The 25994-nt window shown below is 44.8% G+C and overlaps 2 protein-coding genes across 4 annotated transcripts in view; one reads left to right on the top strand and one right to left on the bottom strand.

Moving 5' to 3' along the window:
* Positions 1–1237: 1237 nt before the first annotated feature.
* LOC310829387 (T-cell-interacting, activating receptor on myeloid cells protein 1-like) lies at positions 1238–25874 on the top strand. Of its 2 annotated transcripts, XM_083707774.1 has the most exons (10): positions 1238–1728; positions 2033–2317; positions 4524–4811; positions 7231–7491; positions 8668–9837; positions 11584–12430; positions 14103–14279; positions 15513–15743; positions 19757–19854; positions 25645–25874. In XM_083707774.1, the coding sequence occupies exons 1-5, from the start codon at positions 1692–1694 to the stop codon at positions 8805–8807; spliced, it is 1011 nt and encodes a 336-aa protein (XP_083563900.1). In that variant the 5' UTR covers positions 1238–1691; the 3' UTR covers positions 8808–9837; positions 11584–12430; positions 14103–14279; positions 15513–15743; positions 19757–19854; positions 25645–25874. The 2 variants fall into 2 exon arrangements, with proteins under 2 accessions (XP_083563900.1, XP_083563899.1); XM_083707773.1 differs by lacking the exon at positions 19757–19854.
* FAM83E (family with sequence similarity 83 member E) overlaps positions 20070–25994 on the bottom strand; it is a 35892-nt gene continuing 29967 nt past the window's right edge. For both annotated transcript variants that reach the window (XM_083707767.1, XM_083707768.1), the window contains exon 7: positions 20070–20829. In XM_083707767.1, the coding sequence (XP_083563893.1) occupies positions 20590–20829 (240 nt within the window). In that variant the 3' untranslated portion in view covers positions 20070–20589. The remainder of the gene's footprint in view (positions 20830–25994) is intronic.

Genomic DNA, 25994 nt, shown 5'->3' with positions numbered 1-25994 from the left:
CACAGCTACAAAACGGCAACAAAACATTGGCAGAGGTTGGGAACGGATCCCAAATTCTGAGGTTTGTAGTTAATGAATCTACCCCTGACTTGAGTATCAATTATTCAGTTGTGGGGGCACAACAAACTGCGGGGTTTGAAATGACTCTAAAACATTGACACAGGTTTGGAGTGAATTGGACAATGTTGGATTTCTGGGTGTTAACTACAAACTCCCATTTGATGTTTGCTGAGCGGAACAAAATACATGGATCATTCTACAACGCTACAAAATGATTACAAAACCCTACAAAAGTTTGGAGAGGATCCCAAATTTTGGGGTTCATAGTTAATGATGCTCTCTCTGCCTCCTGGTTACATTACTTCCCCCCTGCTTTATCTACAGAGGGAGGACTCCATTCATTTGCGTTCTAACACCCAAGGAAGTTTGTCTGACTTCATTAACACTTGTCAAATTAGCTAGGATTACACTGTCCAATACACAACCCAGGAAGTTGTTTCTACTTAACTAGCTTTTAGTGTCCTAATAACACAAGCTTATCAGTGGGTCCATCACACCTCTTACTACCCCAATGCACACTTGGGTCTAGCTCCGTGGTTCCCAACATGGGGCACATGCCTCACAGGGGGGCAATTTGATTTTAAGGGGGGGGGCAATTCGAGAATGAGTTATTAACAGTTAATGGCCTTTTAGGCTTCCTCCACGTGAATAGGAGTTTACTTTTTGAATAATAAGAATTACAGTATATGTCACAGTGGGGGGCGGGGATCAGGATTTTAGAGATGCTTAGGTGGGGAATGGCCAAAAAAAGGTTGGGAACCACTGTTCTAGCTATTTCCCAGTTCTAACATACCAGTTCCAATTAAATTCTAACATTTATTAAATACAAGCATTTAGCACCCACAGATCTATAATGAAATATGAAAGTCGGTGTGTGTACATAGGTAGGCATGGGTTTATTTTTAGATAGCAGTCCATACTGCATTGTGTGAACAAAAGTTGGCAATAGTGTGCACAAAGGCAGAACAAGATATTTGTTGAAAGCAGACTGCTGCCAAGATGTTGCCTTCAGGGATGTGCAGCCGTGCTGTTGTTGAAACAACAGACAAAGGAACAAAAGGCTGAGTGTGTACGATGTGTGGCAAAATTATTGCAGACGCATATGGCATGAAGTTTTCCTTATAAAGCTACCTTGAAGCAGAAGCAAGTTGGGGAGGAGGATACTGCAGCTACAGAAAGGAGCCAGTGTACTTTTATTGAATCTCTGGCTTCCAATTTTTTGCTGCCTCTAGGCCACACAAACCACACACTTAAAGCACTTCAAACAGTCATGGCTTCCCCCAAATAATTCTGGGTGCTAAAGTTTGTTAAGGGTGCTGACAGTTGTCCGGAGGCCCCTATTCCCTGCAGACAACTACAATTTCCAGAGTTCCCTATGAAGAGGAATTGACTGTTAAACCACTCTGAGAATTGTACCCCTGTCTTTAGAGCAACTGAAAACATCAAACGAGAAGCCATTTATTGCTGCCTTTGTCAGAAAGGGAACTGTCCTTTTCCTTTTCTCTCTCTCTGTCTCTCTACCCCAACCCAACATTATGACTGATGATGGATCATCGTTTCCTGGGCATCATATTTATATACTGGGATGTCCAGACACTCAGATTCTTATTTGAAGACTGTGTGTTTTAAGGATGCCTGTTACTCTCCCCTTCTTACTGCTTACGATCTGTGAGTATAGTTTAGCTTAATGGGGTGGGAAGTAAAATCAGAGGGGCATTGAACTCTGGGACTGCAGCAGCATCAGCAAGGAGAAGAGAAGTGGCTAGGGCTATCTGAAGATGTTTCTTGCTGCCTGATGAAACCCGGGTGGGTGGGTGGGTAGTTAGATGAGAGCGAGGATTTGAGTTGTATAGACACCATGCATTAAAAGCGCATTCAAAGCCCACATGCCTCAAAGAATCCTGGGAACTGTAGACATGGGATCTTGAATCAGCATTCCTGGGTTTTGGCAATCGGCCCTTCTCTCTTTCAGCCCTGCCGAAGCCCTCTATCTTCTGGCTCCAGGCTCCGGATGCAGATGAGAAGCACCACCTCCGATGTACGGCTCAAGGGGCATATTTCGGCAGCTGGTTCTACCTGTACCAGGGAGGGAGCCCGGAGGCCGTGGCTGAAAAGAAAGCCTTGCCCACCCAATCTGAAGTGACCTTTGAGGTGCACAACTTTGGGCCCAGGGACCAATTCCGCTGCAGCTATGAGATCTGGGAGAAAGGGAAGCCCATTCGCTCCCCGCTCAGCAGCCCTGCAAACATCACAGAGGGTAAGTGTTGCGCCGTACAACTCAGTGACCATACTGGGAAGGTCATGCGCAGCAATAGGCCCAAGTGGTGCATGCAAGGAGGGTTGGTGTGAGAACCAATGGGACTGGGACTCGTCTAGGAATAGGACTTTATGGTAGTGAAGGACTTAGGGCAATGATGCTGGTCTTTAGCAAGGATGAGGAACCCGTGGCTCTCCCAACATTGTTGGATTCCATCAGTCAGGATCTTGAGCTTGATGGAGATGACACCCTGTGAGGAAGGCTGATGAGAAGAGGTTGATTTTTTTGAACACTTGTTATGATTATTTAGGCTTGCCATACGTCAGGAAAATTCTTGACATGTCCTGGTTTTCGGGTGTAAAAATGGCATTGGCGGAATTTTGCCGAATCTGCAATGACAGGGAAAACCTGTATGTATGGCAACGCGAAGGAAAAAGCAACAGAAACAGCTCCAAAAGCTTAAAATCACTATTTTGGGGGGTTGTTTCCCTAAAAAAGCTCAACAACAAGGATTTGTTCCCAAAAAGCTGAACAATTTTGGGTCTTCCTTAAAAAAAGGTCAACTTACTTTGAGAGTGTCAGGAATATAGCAACCCTAGCATTGCTTATACTATACCCTATACTTACACGATCAAGCTGCTATGAAATGTGTGCACTTTTAACTTTTAGTATTTACAAATCATTTGTACACTTTACAGTATAGATCTATTTATTACTATGTATTTTATAACATATGTTCAAGCTTCTGGTCACTATGGAAACATAAACATTTAAGCCTCTATGAAAATTTTCACATACATTGCTAGTTTTTGTACCATTTGGTCCTGCCATGCAGCAGCTGCTGGTTATATTATTATTGACATGCAATTGCACTGGAATGTGCATTATATTTGTAATTAATTGATATCTTTAATGATTGATAGTTCATTTTATGATGGCTTTAAAATGTTGCAATGTTCATATAATCACACAGAGTTATTTGCTGGATTGTCATACTATATTTTGAAGAGATTTAGTATTTGAGCTATTCTAAACATATACTGTACTGATTTGCATTTTGTTGTTCTGCTGCAAGCTGCTTTGAGCACATTTATAATATAAATGTAAATAATAAACAGAGAAGCACACAAAGGCAGTATGTTTGAACCCCTTCTCTTTCCAAAGGTTTGTCGCTACTGTTTTTACTGTTGTAATTTTGCAAACACACTATGTACCTTTAAAGCACATTCGAAGCACGTTCTTAACCTACAAGAATTCTGGGCACCTTAGTTTACTGCTTACAGAGTTACAATTCCCAGCACCCTTAACAAACTACAGTGCCCAGACTTCTCTGAGGGTGTGTGTGTTTCAAACATGCTTAAAAGGTATAGTGTGTATAGTGGTACCTTGGTTCTCAAACTTAATCTGTTCTGGAAGTCTGTTCCCAAACCAAAGTGTTCCAAAACCAAGGCACACTTTCCCATAGAAAGTAATGCAAAACGGATTAATGCGTTCCAGACTTTTAAAAACAACCCATAAAACAGCAATTTAACATGAATTTTGCTATCTAACAAGACCATTGATCCATAAAATGGAAGCAATGATCAATGTACTGCACTATAAGATAAATATGACAGTACTGTATTGTAGATGATAAAAATTAAAATTATTTTTTCCCCCTTATCTGCACTGATGATAGTCATTGTTTGGATGGGGGTGGGCTTTTTTCCATTTCCACAGTCACACAATCAATCAACCAGTAGCTGAACTGGGTTCCACATAGTCACAAAAACAAATTAACTGAAAAAACCACAAAAACGCAAAATAAACAGCAAAAACAAAAGCACCAAATTCAATCCATTCTGGAAGTCTGTTTGACTTCTGAAATGTTCAAAAACCAAGGTGCAGCTTCTGATTGGTGCAGGTGCCCCAGAAACAATAGCCAACAACCACATTGGACGTTCGGCTTCCAAAAAACATTTGATAACCGGAACACTTATTTCTGGGTTTTTGGCGCTTGGGAGCCAAGGTACCACTGTATGCAGCTTGTGTATTTTGATATGAATTGGTTTTTGTTGTTTTATGGGGAATGTTTTAAAAATGATATTGATATTTTTTTCGGCCACCTTGTATTACTATGCAAAAAGAAGCAACCTATTATTATTTTTATTAACAGCAGAGAATAAGGTCTGAGGCCCAGTAAACAGCTTTTCTCTCCCACTCACAGACCATTACCCCAAGCCATCCATCTCTGCGAGTCCCAGTACTGAGGTCCTTGCAGGGCAGGACTGGACAGTCTGTTGTCAGGCTCCATTGCTAGGGGTCAACTTTGTCCTCTACCAGGCCAGGGACTTTCGGATAGAGGTCACTCCTCGAGGGGACTCTGACACCGCTGAATTCTCCTTGAAGAATGTCACCATGGCCGATGCAGGCCGATACACCTGTTATTACCACAGCATCATAGAGCCCATCATCTGGTCAAACGCCAGTGACCCGGTGCAGCTGAGAGTTATCGGTGAGGAAACCTTTTGCTATCTTGGGGGCAGAATTTCCAACTTTCTTTTTCTGTGCCTTCAGCAGACATATGGTAAGCAGAAATTAATTTGGCTGGGTTTTTCTTTCTTTTTCTGGCACGGGAAAAACCAGAACCCATTGAACTTCTGCTTGTTGTGGAGCTGCTAAAAGATCCCTGCCAGAAAGGGGGAAAAAAGAGAGAACCTTGTTAGGTGGAGGAGTGGTTTTAGGGATGGGACTTGCTGGTTTGGGAGTGAAATATACCGGTACTTGGAGTCAAGTGTGGATTTCATGCTCTTTATTCAGTTCATAGTAGTAAGGAATGCCAGTTCCCCCAAAATGTCTGCTTTATATACATTATTTACACAATGGGCCCCCTGTGATTGGCTAATTCCGGGATTCTTCTATAGGCCAATGAGGTTGTGGATTTGCTCCCACCTGGAGCTGGATTGGCTGGCTCCTGCGGACCAGTCAGACTTCTGCATTCTGGATCCTATTGTTCTAGGACCAATCAGACTGCTGCATTTTGGATCCTGTTCAACTCAGTACATAACAGGATACAGCAGAAGTTGAGAGGAAGGGAACTGAACTGGTGCAGATATGGGCCACCACCCTTTCTGGATTGAGATTTAAGCAATATATTCACAGTCAGAAAGCCAGTGTGATGTGTTGGATAGAGTGGCAGATTGGGAACAAGAATGCCCGGATTGAAATCCATACTCAGCCATGATGCTCACTGATAATAACCCTTGGCCACCCGCTTTGTCTCAGTCTAATTTACCTCACGAGGACGCCATGGGAATAAAAGGCAGTACAATGTGCATCAGCCTGAACTCCTTGGAGGAAGGGCAACACTGGGCTAGCTAGACACCTCTCTTCTGGCATTATAATTAATACATGAGTGTGGGGTACCAGGGATGAGCACAATGGTTCAACCTCCACACACCCCCATTACTGTCCCTGTTGCCCTCCAACTAATGGAGAGTGCACTTCTGAAGCAGAAAGCCACCCCCCTCCCATGGAGGTTCCTCATGTGCTTTAGGACATTACAGAAAGTTCCTTCCCACCTTATATAATAATAATAATTTACTATTTATACCCTGCCCATCCAGCTGGGTTTCCCCAGCCACTCTGGGTGGCTCCCAACAGAATATTAAAAACACGATAAAATATCAAACATTAACAACCTGCCTAAACAGGGCTGCTTCAGATGTCTTCTAAAAGTCAAATAGTTGTTTATTTCCTTGACATCTGATGGGAGGGAGTTCCACAGGGCAGGTGCCACTACCGAGAAGGCCCTCTGCCTGGTTCCCTGCAACTTCACTTCTTGCAGCGAGGGAACCACCAGAAGGCCCTCAGAGCTGGACCTCAGTATCCAGGCTGAACGATGGAGGTGGAGATGCTCCTTCAGGTATACTGGGCCAAGGCCGTTGAGGGCTTTAGGGCATCTAGTGCATCTTCTACAAGTTGGAGAGTGACAAGGAATGCAACCTGGGAGTTGAGCTAGCAACAGTCGTCTTCAGTGCTCCCCCAGCTTGCATACTTAACTCCTAATTATAATCTGCAAATCTTTTCCCAATTTCCCACAATCAAGGCACAGGAAGAGTTTCAGCATAAAAACTCATGGACTTGTTCCTTTTTACATAGTTTGGAAATAGAAAACTCCAGAGAATTCCAGTAATCAAGAAAATAGGTCTGCAAAAGCATTTTTTGACAAAAGCTACAGCCACCTCATTTGTCCACTGACATTCCAGAACTCCCAAGCCCGAAAAGCAGATGACAGCTAAAAATAAATTATGAGTTGTATTCAGCTAACTTTTACTCAGGATAGGCAACTGAATGCAATGGAACTCAGGCATGGTCATTAATTTTAATGGGCCTTTGTTGAGTAAAAGGCAGTTGAATGTAGCCCTATAACCCAAAAGTGAAACATTAATATTAATTGAATTGTACTCAGATTTTACTAAACTATCCTGATCCTACAATGGAGATTTTGTGCGTTTACACTTTTTGTATCATTTAGTGTTGAATTCCCAATTTTGCAGAAAGTGCCAAAGGTTGCGGGGGAGGGAAGGATAGGTTAGGGAAAGACTGGACTGGTTACATTTTAATCATGCCCATTCTTTTCTTTAAAGAATTGCAATTTATTTTGCTTACGCATTCCTTGCCCTTCCATTTATCTGTTGTATCCTGGGGCATTCTGAGAGTCCTGCTTGATTCTCAGCCATCAACCTTGAATTATGGGAAATTCCCATAATCTTTGTGGTGGCTGTAAAGTACTAATCTTCTCCTTAGAATATGTATCTGTGGCCACAAGGATTACAAATGTGTTTTTAGAAAAAGAAAAAGAAAGAACGCCAGATCAACACTGAGCATCCCTTAAGCTATATCTTTTCGTTTTCACACTTCTCCTCTTCCAGATGCAACTGTGGTCCCCAATTACCTGGAGGTGTTGGTGGACTCTGCAGGAAGATATCGAGTGAATTGCTCAGTCCCTTCTGCTGCTGAGGGCTGGTTTTATCTTTACCAAGGTGGGCAGCTCTTTGCTGAAACCAGAGCTTGGCAAGATGGGGCGATGGCAAGCTTCAACCTCGCAGAAGAGGCCATTAACATTACCGTAGGGGAGCTGAGCTGCCAATATAAGGAATATCAGCTCAATGACACTGAAGCGTGGACAGAAGGTGAGTCCAGGGGGGATGGGAGAAGTGTACACTAGCAGAGAGCTACCTGTGTACCTTTGAAGCACATTCCACACACATTCTGCCCTCAGAGAATTCTGGGCACTGTAGTTTGCTGGGAATTGTAACCCTGCAAGGGATAAACTACAATGCCCAGAATTCTTTGAGGTAAATAAAAGTGGTTTGAATGTGCTATAAAGGTATCGTGCACAGCCTTAGGTGATGATGATAATTGTACCATTCATGGTGCTTTACAGACTAAAAGAGGATAAGCTCCTGGTCCCAAGGAGCTTCCATTCTAAAAATGGATTTGAATATGGAAGTATGGAAGATATTGTGAGGTTGAGTGGATGCCCACAAAATGAATGACTGGCTGGAGAATCAAACACAAGCATATTCCCACAGAAAATAACTTGGATGGGTGTGGGGTGGGTGGGACGGACAACACATACAGTCCTATGTAGCAGCAAAACAAGGTTTACCACTCCGTCCTTTGGTGCTACCCACAGCTGGTCATTGGTATGCAAGCTGATTGATAGGTCATGCCGCATGTCTCCTTTAACGTCGCTATTTTCCCTACATGGAAAACTCTGTAGTAAAAAGCAACATACAGCTGTATGAAAATTTTCATCTGTGGCAATCACATGGGCATGTGTGTGGTTGAAAGGCTTACAGTCCCGCACAGTAAGAGGCCACCATTAGTTGCTGCTTTTCCATAAAGGAACACAGCACTGGAATAATTTCATGTGATGTTTCACATCTAGACGTCACGCCACTTCTCTTCCCCCGCCCCCCCGCACTCGACAAGTGCTTTCCACGTATGTAAAGGATTGCTGTGAGATGGTTCTGGTGGTGTCATTGTCGCCACTGGAATGTTGCCCTTTTCAGATTATATTAGCACAGATGATTCAGGCTGCAGTGATAAGCACACTTAGCTGGGAGAAGCCCTTTGAACAGGATGGCACTGCCAGTTAATGGCTGCCAAGGAAACCAAGCACAGGCAAGTGGATTCAAGGCGGCTCCTGTAGTGCTAATGCCCCATTCATTTGCTGCCTGCTCAGGGGCAAATCCATCTTCATGGGGACAGTTCTCAGGCTGCATAGTGATTGATGAAAGAAGAAAACCTGCTGTATACCGAAAACTATTTTTACATTGATATGCGTTTTCTAATTTCTCCAGACTCACATTCCCAGGCCATGGATTTCACTGCAGCCAACTCACTGCGACTTGGGATCGGGGCCTGTGTCCTCTTATTAGCCCTGTTCTTCATAGCTGAAGCATGGTGGAATGAGAAGCATCAGGAGAGCTGGGCCAAATGAAGGGATCCTGGATCAGCAGGATCCCGCTAAACTGACCGAGTCTGGTTTGAAACCGCAGGTTCCAGTGGCTGCTTTTGATGGGAAGGAACATAACGATGGATTGGGAACCGCGCAGAGAGATTGTCAGACTGCAAGTCCTCAACCAATTTACCTCACAGTCACCACATCATGGCTCCTCTGAAACAGGAGCTTTGGCCTACAGGAATAAGGAACATGCAGGCCACCAGATGTTGTTGGACTCCATCTCCCATTGGCCCCAACCAGTATGGCCATTGGTCAGGGATGATGGGAGCCGTAGTCTGGCAACATCTGGAAGGCCACAGGTCCCCTACCCCTTGCTGAACCTGAGGCAGAACTCGGAACCAGTTTTGACCAGCATAATTCAGCCCTAGATCATGTCCAGTAATTATCAAGAAGAATTTGCTCCTGGGCATGCAGAGAATGCCTTTGCCTCACCAGTGAGTAATCACAATCTGGGCCTTCACACAACTGATTTCCAGAGTGACATAGACACTAGCACCTCAGGCCAGTGATAGGATAGGAGCGGAAATTCTTATTTGTTTAAGTGTTTTCATCATGAAGTGTATTGCTTTCATGCATGATCCTGTAGTTATATACAGCTTCTGCTCTTTTGCATTTTTTTGCTGTAACTCTAGATGCTTTATTCATTTTCAATGTTGTTCAACTCCTGTTTTATAATGTTATATCATCCAGTGCTCCAGAACAGACAAAGGGCAGGATATAACAATAAATGATTGAATGAATATTAACTGAAGGGAGGGACAGAATTAAATGTGTGTTCTTTGTTGTTCAGAATTGGTCCTTTGTCTCCTTTTGGAATGCTAGATAAACCACATACCACTATGTTGGCACAATATGAATTATGTGATCATTTTTTATCATGTTGTTAATAAGAACCATTTAGAAAAAAGGGAGCAACTCCAGAAGAGGAGAGTTCTCTGCCTGAAGGTAGGGGGGCAGAACAAGAGAAGGGGCAGCTGCAGCATATTAAAAATGACTGCCTTCTCAGGTAAAAATCTGTTAGCCAGGTTTGCCTTTACTGTTTGAGGGGGCTGGTATAAATTGCTAGTTAGGGCACACTGGTGGATAGAAATACTGTAATGATTGGTTGAAATCACGACTGTGCAAGTGAGAGGAAGGAAAATGCCTGTTCTGTCCTTTTAGATGCAAAATAATGGTGTGTCATGCCAACTTAGACAATTGCCTGTTGGGCATTTGGGGGAGGAGGATGGAAGATAAGAACTAAGAAATACATGCCTTAACAGCCAGCCTTGCTGCGAAGTAGCCTGCTTTGGCACCACTGCGTGGGGAAGGGCATGACTGGTATCAAGGGTTTGTCATGGTAGGGCCGCTGCTGAGGGACCACGCTCCTGCAGGGAACCCACTGACGAAGCCTCGTGGAGTGGCTGTATTGTGCAGGTAGACTTAACTGAGTAGAGGGCAGGGAGGGTCACCTGGAGGTGACCCGTAGTGGCAGTGGCGTAGTGTGGGTTGTCAGCACCCGGGGCAAGGCAAGTAATTTGCGCCCCCTAACCTTTTAGCAGGGTTTTAGCAGGGGGCAGAGAGCTGCGAGTGCGAGCGCCCCCCCAGATGTTGCGCCCGGTGCAGCCGCCCCCCCTGCACCCCCCACGCTACGCCACTGCATAGTGGTATAAGGTGAAAGCAGGAATTAATATCTGAATTGTACAGTGGGATTTTTTTTTTTAAAGTAAGTGTTGGTCCTGGAGGCAGAGGCACTATTTGGACTCTGCTTCAGGCGGGATATTGAGCTAAAAGCTGTTTTAAGCATTACCTGCACCTCTGTGCCAGTTTGTGAGGTGGCACTTAAATTCGAAAGCCTCAGTTCTATTAAGCACACCTCGAAAACACTGCCTCCTCCTTCCTAAGCTCAAGTGCCCAGAACTCCTAAACATTTATTCCAAAGGTTAGAATTGAACCATCTGAGAATTCCCCATCTATCCACAGGTCTTGTATGACCTATAGCTCCCTCTTCAAGGTTTCTCCTCCATAAAGGGGCAGAGGCAGAAGAAACTTGCTTTAGATCTCCCTAGTCCGATTTCTTCTGAACTGGATTCTGATTGCAACTCTTTTTTTAGACAAACCTATCCAATTTTATAGACTGCTGATATGTGTTTAGTTTGTTTTCTGAATGTTTTAAATATTTGTTTTAACTGATTTTACTGATAATTTTATTCTCTTTTTTCATGTGTGTGTGTCTACCATCAAGCGGTGTAGTTTCTTTTTCCAAACGGTATATAAATTTTGTAACATATATAAATAATTATGAAGTCCTTCTGGTATGTCCTGTAAAAATAAATATGTACTAACCTACTAATGAAAAGAATGATATGACAGCACCAGTCGTGCCTCTTTGCAAAGAGTGTTCTAAAGTTGGGATGTATGCATTGCAAACTTGTGGTAGGGAAAGCATGCAGAGAAGGTCTTCAACCAAACATATTAATGCATTAAAATGAATGACAAGTGACTGGAACATCAATTGATAGTAATATTTGATAATAATTAATTGTACATGACAGCAAACGACTGGACGAAGTAACCTTTAGGTGGATTTGTAGCTGGTTGACTGACCAAACCCAAAGAGTGCCCACTAATGGTTCCTAGTTATCCTGCAAAAAAAAAAAGGGGGGGGGGACAAGTGAGGTGCCACAGGGTTCTATCCTGGGCCCATTGTTGTTCAGCCTCTTTATAAACGACTTTGATGAGCACCCCCTCAATCCCTTCATCCAATTTCCAGGTGACACCAAACCGGGAGGGGTAGCCAATGCCACTCAACATGGAATCAGGATTCAATATGACCTTAACAAACTGGAAAACTGGGCCAAAACTAACAAAATGAATTTCATTAGGGGCAAATGTAAGCTTCTACACTTAGGCAGGAAAAACCAGCTGCACCAATATAAGATGTGGGACACCTGACTTGCCAGTAGTAGATGTGAAAAGGATGCTCTTTTTCCCCTGTAACAGCAGAGGGCTCAGCTGCTTCCTATCAACGTAGCTATTGCTTGTTATGCAGGTAAAGTGCCCCCTCTATTGTAATGGGCTGAGGAGGTGAGGCTATGGTTTTAAATAAGTTGTGATTGGGTCTGAGTATGGCCCTTTTTCAAGCTACACCCTTTTGGGTTAATTGACTCTTGCCACACCCATACAAATGCAGGTTTATTAAAGGGGCATTGGTAGTGAAGCTCATCCCCCGCCCCTTTAATTGTTTGTGGTTTTCTTCAGCTTGAAAATATTTTACTTTTCTTTGCTTTTAAAGGAATAGATTTGTCTGGCTTGGAGGAGAATGCAGGTGGGCTTTGTGCTCCTCTCCCAGTACCCTGACTTGCAAGGGTAGCTGAATTTTCTGGAAAAGTGTTGAGGGTTAGGCAAGCCTGGGGAGGGAGGTGAGAGGATGTTATGAGCTGAGGCCCAGATTAGGACCATGGAAAAACCGCTCCTGGAAGTTGTGGTGAGATCCACAGAAGAAGACCTCTGTCAGAAACGCCCAGCGTCTGAGGAAGAACAACCTGTTTATAAAAGACTACGCATGGATTCGCCAGTTCATCCAGTCCAGTCAGAGGCCTCTCTACCACCAGAGAAGAGTATGTGGAGCTATTCTAATTGTGGGGAAACTGTTTTTCCCCCCCTTTAAATTTGATTTAAAGATGGGGGATGCAGCAGGAGTGTGATATGGGTGTTGCAAAGAAGGATTGTCTCCATGGAGGTGGTAACTCCTATTGATTAACGTGTATTCAAGATTACTTAACGTTAGGCCCCATCTGCGCTAAACATTTAAAACACTTTAAACAGGTTTCCAGCAATGACTCTTTGAGAACTGTAGTTTGTTAAGCTTGATGAGAGTTGTTTGGAGACACCCCCCCTTCTCCTTCTGAGCTACAATTCCCAAAGCTCCTTATAAAGGGTGATTGAATGCTTATTTATTATTTACTTTGTACATTTATTATCCCGCCTGTTAAACCACTTTGGCTTTGTTAAGCCACTCTGGGTTTAAAGCAACCTACTACTGTGCAAATGGGGCCTTCGATTAGTTATTCATAACAGCAGCCTCTGGCTTAGGGGTCAACAGACAAAGGCCTTGGAGCCAAATCCGGCCCCTGAGCTGGGACACCTGCAGCTTCTCCAGAGGTAAGAGAAGTTGTGGGGAGATGGGTTTGCATGGTGATAAGATGTGTCTGTCGCTGATTTTGCTAGGTGAGAGGAGGGCCCCCAGTCCGCATTTGCTCCTCACATAAAACTGGCTGTGCCCTTTTCTCATGCTATGTCCCCTTTTCTCATGCTTCGGGTGGCTTGGATTAATCTAAAGAAGCGTGAGCAGAAGGTGAAAATGCATTTGTGCTCCTTCGGGAACAATTGTGCCAGAGTTAATGGAAGGGTACTTAGGCTGTAGTGCCATAATGTATGGGGGAAAGCAGGGTTGCATTTTGGTATGAAGGAAACAGTGCATGAGGAAAACATAGGCCGTACTCTTTGTTTCCAGGTCCAGTTCAAGGGTGCTCACATTAATGTTGAAAGCCCTAAATGACTTAGGCCCCAACAACTGCTTCTTTCCCTACAACCCCCCCCCCCCCAGGAGTGTTAAGATCAGCAGATGGGGCCCTCTTGGTAGTTCCACCTCCCTCAAAAGTTTGGGGTGGCGTTCAACATGGAAAAATAATAAAATCTTATTATTGAATAATAATACTGTAATTAGTTTGGGGTGGTGGCTCAGGGAAGGGCATTCTCTGTGGCAGCCCCAAGTTGTTGAACTGTCTCCCCAAAGAGGTGTGTCTGGCTTCTTCACAATTCAGCTCCTGGCAAATGCTGCAGACACACTTTTTTACCCTGGGCTTTGGCTCATGAGATGTGTGTTCCCAGGGTCCACCCTATTCCTGTAATTTTAATCTGCTTTAACTGTTGTTTATTTTGAATTTTAAATAGTGTAGTTGTCATTTGCCCTGGGATCTGCTGGTGAAGGGCAGGGAATAAATTTAGTAACGATCATGAAGTTTAATAACGAGCAAGATGTAGAAGGCCATAAAAAAGGTCTCGCTTGAGACTAAGCCTGTGTGCAATTGGAGGAACTTGTGGATTTGGTGTTTGTTTTCCTCATACAGCGGTTTTCTGCTAAGAAAGAAATAGGCCTTCTCTGACAGGAATAGGCTTTGTGCTAGTGGAAAGACACCTTTAGGATCCAACTCAAAGCATACGTAATGTGAAAATGGGGATTCCATACATCCTTGACTTTTAAATGTTTTGTATCCAAATGATTTGTAGCTTCTACTCCAGCCTGCCCCACAGCGCCCCCTCCTGCCTGCTCCACAGCTCCGCCTTTGTCCACACACCAGTGCAAGAAACCTTCACGCAGGGCTGCTTATCATCCCTTTGATTTCACCTCAGACGAGCTGGACCCTGCCTATGAGTGGCCAAGGGAATCATCTTCTGCAAGGCAAAGTAAGAAGGAGCTGACTAGTAATGTTTGTATGCTCTTTGGAAGGGACCCTGGTATGTGAGCATGGAAAAATTGGAGATCTAAAATGTGTGGTTTTTATGCTAGAATGGGAGAGATGGTGAAGGTAAGAAAAGGAGACTGGTCTGTTTGAGAAGGTGTGGCCTACTGCTACACATTCAAGGGAATGAAGTGGTGGAATGGACTGCATCAGATTACAGGAGGGTGGGGTTGGTTGTCCACTTTTGCATACTTATCCTTTAAAAAACACCCACCCATCCCAGGAAATAAAACACATAGACTCTAGCTGTGTGCTACCTCAGCCCTTTCCTGCTATGCTGAATTTATCATCATGGAGAAATCTTAACATAGGGAAACTTTCAAAAATGTGATGATTTACTTGCGGTTTGAAGAGGTACACTTTGTCCTCCCTGTTCAGCACACTCATTTATCACCTCGTTCTGTGTAGAGAAGGCTGGCCATACCTTCCCCACCTTCAGCAGGAAGAAAATCATCCATCTTTCTGAAGAATACCCTCATCCTAATGAAGCCTGTTTCAGTTTAATTTCTGATCGGAGGTTCTGTAAATACTCCTTTAACTGGAGAAAGGCCTTCAGCAGTTGCAATGGGAACTGAAGCCTAATGAGGCTAAGGGAAAAGAAATATAATAAAAGTCAGGAGTCCTGTGACTTTGACAGTTTGTAGTATAGTCGAGAAATAATCAAGAGGAATTTGGCATGAAGAGCACAAAAACTTGTGTGCAAGTAAAGCACTGGTTCCACACTTAGCACCCACCGACAAATGGGCTAGCTGTTCCAGGTAACTGAGATCCATTCCAAACAACACTAAAAAGTAGGGCTGTGGGGCCACTCTGTCCGAATTCTAGATCCTGAGCCGAATTGGGCTGATTGGCTGGAGCAGCTTGAGGCAGCCCTGGGTTAGGTCCACCCAAAGTGATCTAGAGCTGTCCAAAGGGGTGGTAATCGGGTGGGAAGGAGCAGGTTGGAGAAGAAGGAAATGCAGGCAGCCTGTCTGTGTCTCTTCCCCTGCCCTTGGACCACCTATAAAATAGGGTTTAAAACCACAATTAAACAATGTGCTAGGGCCCCAATTTGGGGCCCAGATCCAGGTCAGGTCTGCCCAGGACATATCTGGAACACCGGATGGGGGAGGGAGGGCATGCACAGTCCTACTTAAAAGCCTTTTTATCATCATTGAGGCCTCTTTGTATCTTTCAGGTGGTGTGGATGTGATCCCTCTCCTCCGAAGCACTCTGGGCCAGTTTCCTTTAGGTTTGCGTCTGGATAAGCTGGAGGCCCTGGTGTGGAAGGAGCACAAGGTCAAGCTGTGGAAACTGTGCTTGGAGCGAGGCTACAGTGACAGCCTGAAGTTCTTGGAGGTGTTACCTGGGATCAGGCTCAAACCCTCCGGCAAAGGGACTTTCCGGTGCCTTGTGCTGTTGGACCCAGGTGAGTGTTTCTCTCTTCCAGCCTGACCTTGTGTTCTCTCAGGAGAGCTACGGGACCCACAGCCTGGCAAGCTTTGGCCTTAATTTTATGCTTTTCTAGGTCGTTGAAGGTTTGTATCTGATCTCCAAGAAGCAACTTGCAAATAATCTACAGGCCTAATTTTATTCAGAGGTTGTCAATGCGGCACCTGCTCGCCCCATGGTGCCTGCTATAGCATCATACGGTTCCTGCAAAATGTCTCAGTAAATATCATCTCGCAAAATGTCTCAGTAAATATCACCTCAAAAATCCATAATGCATGAGAGCCTGATTGCTGTACCTGCTCATTTCCTGTTTGGGTTGGCTTTGTTGCTCTCTTTCTTCAAACACCCCCCCTTAAATGTGCCCATATTTTTCGGAATGCCAGGATTGGACACCCAACTTCCCATCCATTCTGAGCAGAGGAGAGATTCAGTGAGCTTTTCACTGTGAGTGTATATGGCAGTGGCTGATACACATTCTTTTGTGAGGCATGCCCACTGCTTTTTGTGATCCGGGCTGATTTTATGCTCCTTTGGATGTGGCATCCCTTTCATGTTATACCACGCCGTGACAGCACTTTCTCATAGTTCCACATGTGCCCCCTGGCTCTAAAAGGTTGGTGACTCCTGTTAGTTTGCCTGATTTAAAGGGATCTGGGTGGGAAGCAGTGGCTGGAGCACATGCTCTAAATGAAGAGTGTCCTGTGATCAGTTCCCCAATATTTCTAGCACAAAGGAATCAGATAGCAGCTGATGCAAAGGCCTCTCCCTGAGATGTGGAAAGGCCACTGCAGGCAGTGTAGACAATAAAGGGCCTGTAGTCTGACCTGCTATAAGGAGGCTTTGTTTTGTTTTGATTTGTTTTTTTGTTTTGTTTGTTTTGTTTTGTTTTTTTAACCCTCCTTTTGAACAGCAGGAAAGGGCAAAATAAACAAACCCCAATATTTAAAAGCCCTCCCATTCCCCAAGATTAAGCGTACTCTGTACCACGCCTCACTCCACTTGCTTTTCAAAAGTCTTGCTTTTATATCCTGCCTTTAGTACAGAATGGAGCTCAAAGTGGTTTGTGTGGGGTTTCAAAGTGGTCTCCCATCCAGGCACTTCCGAGACCAAGATCTGCTTAGTTCCAGAAAAGCTGCTGTTGATGCTGTCTGGAGGTGGCAATATCTTTCGGCTCAGCTTTTGTACACCTCCAGGCCACTTCTCTCTGCTGGTTTCTCCACTCTGCTTCTCCCATGTTGCTTTAGTCTTCAGTAAGTAACTCTCAGTCCCAGTGGATTTGCACCGCCCATTTTGGGAAACCCCTGAGGCTTAACTGTACGTGGGTAGGAATGCATTTTATTCCACTGGGTACTGTTGTTGCAAAGGCTGGCTTAAAAAAAAATGAGCTTGGTGAAATCTCCAAAGCTATTGGCTGTGTACATGCTATAAACATTTAAAGCGCTTTCGAAGCACATTCTTTTCCTCAAATAATTCTGGGCACTGTAGTTTGCTAAGGGTTGCTGGGAATTGTAACTCAGAGGGGCAAACTAGAATTCTTCGAGGGAAAGAATGTGTGCCAAATGTCCTTTAAACGTTTAGTGTGTGCATAGTTGTCAGGAGGCAAGGCTTCACTGCCCCCCAAAGGAAGCTGTCTTAAACAGAACCAGACCTTTGGTCCACCCAGCTCAGCATTACCTGCACTGACTAGCCGTTGCTGTCCATGTTTCAGTCAGGGGACATTCCCAGCGCTACTTGGTGTTGACTTCTAGAACTTCCACCTCACCGTTGGCCTTGTTTGCTGCATGGCTCTCGGATGAGCTGGCAATGTTTTGAGAGTTACAGTTGCACAGAAGGAGGTGACAGAATTCTGGTTATTCTTCTTGATGTAGTTAAGCTAGCACCGGAGGGAGAAACTGTGTATATACATATATACACAAACATGAATTATTATTTTGTTAATGCAAGGGGAGCGTTGAAATTTGGTCCTCCCCCACCTGCAGTCTGAACTGGTGTAGTCCAGAAAATTATACCATCTCATTCTGTGTTGAAAGGCTGTTCTGGTTTAAAGGATATAGTGCATCCTCAAAGAGGAATGGTTGCAACACAGCATCACAGCACACATTTTACATGCAGAAGGTCTCAGGTAGACAGTCCTGGTCTAAAGGTAAAGGGACCCCTGACCGTTAGGTCCAGTCGCAGATGACTCTGGGGTTGCGGCGCTCATCTTGCTTTACTGGCCGAGGGAGCCGGTATAAAAAGCAGCTTCCTACGCGGGTGGATTACTAGTCTGAAGGTAGCTTCCTATCTTTGGATTTCTGTTTTATGGCCCTTGGATATCTTGAGTGTGTTGTCTTCTGCCCCTCCCTTTTATAGCTGGTCCTTATCGTTTGTCCTATCAGCCTGCAAACACAGCAAGCAAGGAACTGTGTGGCACTGCAAGAACCGTAACGAGTTCTGCTTTGCCTTTGCAAGGATCCTGATGCCGTGAAAGAAACTGGATTCCAGCATCAGGTGGACTTTGTTGAACGGTGCTGGTTTCATTATAACAAGCTTCTCCCCCCCCCCCCAAAAGTGAATGCATTGGGTGCCCTACATTACTACTTTGATTCGTCAGACTTGGGAGTTGTTGGTCTTGAAAAGAGGTGCCTTTAGGGATCAAACCTCTAGAGGGAGCAACTTCCATATTTTTGTGTGTAAACCGCCCCCCCCCCTTTCTTTGGTAGGTTAATAACCTAGCACTTTTATGCCTGGTGTTAATAGCTAATGGAGGAAAGTATTTAAAGGAGCTTTGGAAATGGATTCCCAGCACTGGAGCACACCAAACATTTATTTAACAGTAAGGGAAAGGAAGATAACTTGAATTGTGGAAGCCTGTGTAATTTGTGCTACTTTGTAAGGAACACTTAGCATGCAGCCGGTGGGCATCTTCCCTCGGGGCTGTTGGCTTTATCAAAAGGGTGGGGGAAGATAGTGTCTCTGATTAGTGATGCAATCATTGGTACTAGCCAATTTGTGCAGCCACAGTCTGAACTGCACTAAATACTCAAATTGGTGCAGTGATGGGATGGGGTAGACGTGTTGCATGATAAAATATCCTGCATCTAAAGTGCTGGAGAACTGCTTTCCCTTTGATGCAGACATTTCTTTGAAAGGCGGCTTCTGAAATCCTAGGACCGGGCCACACACTGCCACAAAAAATGTGGACTTGTACCTGCCTGTCTCCCCAATAATGGGAGGGGCATCCAGATGAGACCCTTCCCATCCCAGTGTTGTCTTAGAGGGGAGACAGGCAGGAAGGTTGTGTGTGTGTGTGTGTGTGTGTGTGTGTGTGTGTGTGTGTGTGTGTGTTCCTTGGAAAGTCCAAAACAGCCAGGATCGAAAAACCCTGCATTTAAAGGGGGAAGGATGCAGGACAGCATTATGTGGGAGCCTCTTCATTAGTAGAAAGACGGGTGCCAGTCCAGTGTAAACAAACCCTGAGATTCTTATTTGCGTCTTGATTTCCTGACAAATATGAAGCTGGGGGTTCTACCTGCAGGATACAAGATCCAGGCCCTCAAAGGACTCGTCTGCCTTTAAAAGGGGCACAAGGGCGAATATTTTGCTGCCTCAAGCTGCTCTTCCACTATCAGCATAGACGAAGCAACTGGAGAATCTGCACCTTGCTGGAATTTTCCCTTCTCCACAACAACTGAAAAGATGAGAGCTCTCTTGAATCTGGATCCTAGCAACCATAATTCACTTCAATCCATGCTGATAAATTGTTCTATGATGCAACAGTATGTTATTTTTTCCCTTTGTCAATGAGTCTCAGGCATCTCTTCCCACTTGCTTTAGGACACTGCAGTAGCAGAACACTGGAGCCTTTGAACAAATGGGTAATAGTCACAGATGGACTGGCCTTCAATAAATCATCTGGGTTGTGCCTGTTCTCCCTTTTTGTAGCTTAGGTTCAAGCATGTATGAATCTCTTTCCAGTTCCCTCTTTTAATTTCCATTTCCTTTTTCTAGATCCAATGAGGGAGGGAAGGGTTTCCTTGCCTTACTTTACTTTACAGAAGATGTCTTTTGCATGCTGTTTATCATCTGCCCTGGGTCAAAACCTCTGGGTGTGTATAAACCTTGGAACAGTCACTCTTCCTTTCTAAACTCTTTCCTTTACCAAACCAGTGGGGTTCAGTGCAATTAGTCTAACCTCTTAAACGTCAAAGCTTCTTCTGCAGGCTGCTTTGATCCAGTGCCGAAATACTGTATTTTGATCATGGAGGGAGATTTTTTTTGTAATACAGCCTAGTGTCTAAGAAAAAAAAAACACAGCATGAACTGTTCTGTATGAATGTCTTCTATTTTTACAAACATTGATTTGAGGACTGGAGAAATGTAATTCCAGATTTCTGCTAGTATAACCGTTTATATATTCTTCAGTGTCTGAGTTGCTGCACCCAGCATCCCTTGAGCAGCTCATCAGTGTAAGTTTACAAACCTCCTGCTTGTTCCCAGTTCATCCTACACAAACTTGAATTGCTCTAGTGTAGTTGCATTGAAGGAAAAGTGTTTGGCTTCCTGCATTGGCAGATGAAACTTAAAATCTCACTAAAACATGCTTGTCACAGTTTAGGATCTCATTCTGCAGTTCACTGGGGTCGGTGTTCATCAGATAGAAAAGTCTCCCAGTATATTTTATTAAAAGCTGGAAACCACAGTTTTATAGCCATCCCTGACTATTCTGTCCTGTCACATGAATAATCTCTCTATAAACTGTTGTTCCTCTAGGAAATATTCCAGTCTGTTCCAGATTATCCTCCCAGTATTTTTTTTCCTGCCTTGAGATTTTCAGAGAGGTTTCAGTATCGTAGCTGATGGCCATACTGGAACTGTCCTGGGTGTGGCCAAGCCCGGGATAGACCTGTACTGGCAGGATTATGATACAGCTGTCCTTGTAGTCTTCCTAGAGGCAGGTAGCCAGAGGAAGGGGTCATACGCCCAGGTGCCAGATAAACGGGCATCCTTGGTTCTTCTGGGGCATAGCCAGTCCCTCGCTGTTTCATCAGCTCTCTTGCTGGTGTGTCCTGGTAACCCCATTTCTGTGGAAAGGTTGGAAAAAAAACAACACTTCAGACTTAAGAACCAGTGTGACGTTGTGTGCACAAGCTCATGTACAAGTAAAATAGGCAGTACCTGCCATGCATTGTAGAACTCCTCTTCAGACATAGATTTCTAGTTCTTACTGTTAAGAGAACCTGGGTTTGCAACATGGCCTAGGTTCTTTCATGTTGTTCTCCACAACCTTCAAAAATATACTTGCTGATAAAAATGAAATGAACATCTTGGCAAACCACATGAATTACAACCAGGTTTTACCAAGGAGTCCCTCCACCCCTGTATCTGTTCTGAACTATGTGAAATAGTAGAAAGATGGAGCTACTGAGCATGTACAAAGTAATTTCTCCCACTACCACCTGCATCTACAGATCCTATGTTGAGGGGCAGGGCTTCTGTTTCACCCTGTTTGGCTTCCAGGTATGGTTAAACCCTAACTCTACTTAGAAATTTAATCACTGCCTATGAGAATCCTGAATTTGAGGCAGAGTTCTAACATTTATGGTGTTGATGTTCCTAGATTCCCTGTGGAGACTGCTAGGCACAATAGCTGCAGGAAAGAGGAAGCGAATTTGTGGTAGATGAGGAAGCTGGGGGGGAATGGGGAGGGTAAATTTGTATTTTCAATATTGTTATGCTCCTTTCATGATTCTCTCTCCAAAGCATTTAATATTAAATGTTTCCTGCTTGGCAGGGGGTTGGACTCGATGGCCCTTGTGGTCTCTTCCAACTCTATGATTCTATGATTCTAAAGCTATTAAAGTTACAAGATGTAACATTATAAAAACATGATTTCAAACATACTACTGCACCTAAAAGAACTATATCTACAAATAGTGTGAAGTTCAAGTGGAGGAGAGCAACTTCTTTTTTTCCTGACAAGGTGACTGTGCCTTAACAGTTCCTGGTACAAGGCATGGCGAAAGCCTTACCTGTTCAATGGCTGGCTGCCCTGCATAAAAACATTCAGGGTATAGGAGGGAGGAACCTAGCTGATAAGTACAGAGGGACCTTCATGCTTCTAAGGCTCGTCATTCTAGAGTTCTCCCTCCCTATCATAGGTGTAGCCTTGATCAATATTGACCGAAGGTGCTGTCTACAGCAGTTCACCCAAGCTCAAAGCCAAAGGAAGCAGAGTTTTCTATTAATCTAATTTGTCAAAAAACTCCAAAGGTAGCCCTAATGCTTCCTTGAATCTTCTGCTCTAGGACCTGCCTCCTGTCCTGTGCCCAGCTGTTGCTGGTGGCAACCAGGCACCCTATGAAAACAGGGACATAGGAGCTGAGGTCCGGGTACCACCAGCAGGGTCTGCTCAACACAATTTAGTACTCAAGGCAGAAAATGCCCATTACCCACTCTCATTATGGAGTATAATCTGTCATCCTATAATAACCAGGCATTTCCTTTTCAACAAGGTTTGTGGGTCAGATTAGTCTGCCTGCCACTCTTCCCTCTTTAACAGTACCAAGATGATATCTGCCACCTTTCTGGCCACCAGAAAGTGCTAAGAGCTAGTGTTTGGTCTGTGTGTGGGACTGAAATCTAAGGCTGCCATATTTTTAACAGGCCACGCATTGTTAAAGCTACGCCACACCTTGTTTTTAACCACCTGTTGGCCAGCTGTTAAAGTCACGAATTCTGTCAAATAAAACAGCTGCCCTTCCCTGAGGCCTGGAACTGTGGTGCAGAGGTTGAGCCATGATTCCGGAAGGCCCCACTTTCAAATATGGCCTCATCAAGTGGCTCTGGCCAAACCCCACTCAGCCCCACCCAATCCCTCCAATCTAAGGATGCTACTGGCCCATCATTTCAGGGCCATTGAATGATTACAAAAAAGTATGTGACATGATAAGGACAAAGTCCCATCTCAGCCAGAGGCTTACAGGTAGGCCTTGGGGAAGTCATAACCTTTTAGGGCTGTTTTCAAGCACCCTGGCTCTGTCCTTACACAATCACCAAGTACCTACTGGGCCGCTGGCCTCTTCAGAAACTTGATTTTGGTTAGGAAGTAGGGACATGCATAATTTATTTTTCTGTGACAAAGTGTAACCTCAGGGGTGTTCTGACAACATGAAAATGCTCTCATGTAAGGGAATTGATATCCTCACTATCCTGTAAATGAAATGACTGGGTTTGCTTTGTTTTAAGGGAACAGTATTATTTATAATTTTTCAGCCTTATTTGGTACCTTTAAATTTATATATTCAACACCCCTTTGTGATTGGAAATCAAAATATTGATCCTACCCAGCCATGGGAAGCTTTGTTGGGGGGAGGTTGCGGGGCGAGATAGAACAAGTTGGTTCCCACAGTAACCAGGACTCAAGATCAGGAACTGGTTTCTGTAGCAACTGGAATGTCTGAGGGAATGTTGAGTGCTGGAATTGATGGAGAACAAAACATCTGGAATTGATGGAGAACACAAACTTTTTTTTTGTTTTAAAACCATCCAGACTTCATGGGGAAAACAGTGCTCGAGTCCCCAAAGTGACTAGAAGCGATCATCACGGCTTTTTCCAGGGCGTGGATTTACAGAAATGTACACTTTGACCTCCTGCAGCATAAAGCAGGATCAGAGAATATTGAATTCTTTTGTTCCCATGGAAACCTAAATTACTACCGAAATGTTGATTCGCAAGGGAGTCGGAGTTTAGACTGCACAGCAAAAGGAATGTCTTGAAAACCAAATGCGTTTTCTCTCACAGAAAGAAACACTGGGGAGGGAAAACCAAATCTCCCTCTGGAAATTGGTTCCTGCATCTTTCCACAGTGGCTGTTAACATGGGGGCAGGTGTCTGGGTTTTGCTGTGTTGCCCCCGAGTGAAAGTCTTGCAGGCAGACCTGCAAGCATATAAATGTCTGGTGCGGGTGGGGGTTGCAAAGACAAATGGGCAGGTAAGAGAAAGGTGCTTACTCCTCCCCCCACAACCCCTCCCCCAGGTTATTCTCCCCTCCCTACAAGCTGTGTTTATCCCCAATCTTAGAACAGATCTGGAGAAAACAGGAAGAAGAGACTGAGGATACGGTAATCAACAAGGGGGGGGGCGGAAGAGGGCTAAGTTCCCCTGGCACCGACCCCACCAAGTCTCTCCGCAAGAGACCCTCTGCCATGTAATGCTGCTGTAGGTGCAAACATGCAATTAGAGGGCAGCTAGAACGAAGATCATAGCGGCCATTGTATGTGCTGCCCTCTTGTTCCTGCTGCTGAGAGCCAGTCACTAGCCAGGCTGGGTTCTGAACGGAATGTGAAGGTTACTCACAGTAAAAAGTCATGAAATGCATGCGGCAACAGAGAAGTTTGTTGCGACATCTAAAAATAGGTCTGCCGGAAAAAAGGATCTGGCTGAAATGGACTTGGGCTGCCGCCAGGCTCATTGCCCTCTTGTATTTTCCCCTTCTTGTCAAGCAACGTGCAAGAGGGATCAAGCACCTGCCTAATTACTATGGCTTCTTACCTGGCTGCTTTAGGAGTAGACCTGCTTACAAGGAAGAGCTCCAGTCTCTTAATTTGAAAGACGGGGTGGGGGCAACTCAAGGCAGTCCCTTATTGAGTAGGCATGTAAGCCTAAAAGGTAAAGGTAAAGGTACCCCTGCCCGTACGGGCCAGTCTTGACAGACTCTGGGGTTGTGCGCCCATCTCACTTAAGAGGCCAGGGGCCAGCGCTGTCCGGAGACACTTCCGGGTCACGTGGCCAGCATGACATCGCTTCTCTGGCGAGCCAAAGCCGCACACGGAAACGCCGTTTACCTTCCCGCTGGTAAGCGGTCCCTATTTATCTACTTGCACCCGGAGGTGCTTTCGAACTGCTAGGTTGGCAGGCGCTGGGACCGAGCAGCGGGAGCGCACCCCGCTGCAGGGATTCAAACCGCCGACCTTTCGAACGGCAAGTCCTAGGTGCTGAGGCTTTAACCCACAGCGCCACCTGCGTCCCCATGTAAGCCTACCAGTGTGGTATTAGTGGTTAAAGTGTTGGACTAGGACCTGGGAGACTAGTGTTCAAATCCCTGCTTGGCTGTGAAGCTCACTTGGGTGACCTTGGGCTGGTCACTGCCTCTCAGCCTAACCTACCCTGCAGGGTTGTTGTGAGGATTAAGTGAGGAGGAGGAGAACCACATGCGTCGTCTTGATCTTTGAAAAAGAAGTGGGATATAAATGCCTTTTATAAACAATACCACTTGATGTGTTAGTCCGGGATACCTACTTGTGAGTCGCATGCCAGCTCTCTGTTTCAAGTGCCACATAGGCAAGGCAGATTTTTATTAGATGGTTGGGGTGCAAAGCCTGTCCAGCCATCAAACGGACAGGTGGTGGAGAATGTACAATACGACTGCAATAATACTGCGCTGTGGGGCCTTAAGCAATGACAGTGCCCACTATCAAATGTGGACTACACTTCTGATATCTCTTGGGACACAGAACAGGAAAGATGGTGTAGATGAGAACTGGATGTACTGTGGGATGGAGACTGGGTTCTTAGGAAAGGAACTTGGAAATAATTGGTTTGGAGCATGAATGGGGCTGTGCATTGTTCTGTTTCTAAGATGAGAAGGCTCAAGTGTGGAAAGACTTGACCCCTAACCTTATACAAAGGAAGGCTGGCTGATGATATGCAATGATACAATAAACACACTCTGCACATGCCTAGAAACACCCTCTTCTTATTCAAGGGTTCTAGAATATATTTCTGGTGTTTTTATTTTAAGAGGGTTAAAGGATCCCAGGATCCTTTCCTCTAATGCACAGGACATCCACTTTCCAAAGAACCCTAATCTCCTGTCTTGTTTCTGTCTTGTATCCAGTGGAGAAATGGTGTGGTGAAGCGGACAGAGGATCGGACAGAGAGACCTGGCATCAAATCCCCAGTCAGCTATGAGGCCCCTCTCACATGGCTGCAGTGCTCTGTTTTTAATGTTTGATGCTTTATTATGTTTTATATATTCTGTAAGCTGCCCAGAGTGGCTGGGGAAACCTAGCCAGATGGGCAGGGTATAAATAATAAAATTGTTGTTGTTGTTACTTTGGAGACAAATGGGTGACCCTTTTCTGTGTATGAGAGGGAGGTGGTTGTTGTGTGTGAGTTGGGCTGATGCTGGAAGCTGGGAATACAGACACAAGACTGCTCTGTGCTGGGCTTGGTTACCCTACTAAC

The sequence above is a fragment of the Podarcis gaigeae genome (genome assembly GCF_964106915.1).
Source record: "Podarcis gaigeae genome assembly, chromosome: 13".
Taxonomy (NCBI): Eukaryota; Metazoa; Chordata; class Lepidosauria; order Squamata; family Lacertidae; genus Podarcis; species Podarcis gaigeae.
This window is presented reverse-complemented; position numbering and strand designations above follow the sequence as displayed.

Coding starts and splice junctions, on each gene's coding strand:
- LOC310829387 (XM_083707773.1), top strand. CDS start 1,692: ATGCCTGTTACTCTCCCCTTCTTACTGCTTACGATCT. Junction 1,729..2,032: donor CTTCTTACTGCTTACGATCT/GTGAGTATAGTT, acceptor TCTCTCTTTCAG/CCCTGCCGAAGCCCTCTATC. Junction 7,492..8,667: donor CACTGAAGCGTGGACAGAAG/GTGAGTCCAGGG, acceptor TAATTTCTCCAG/ACTCACATTCCCAGGCCATG.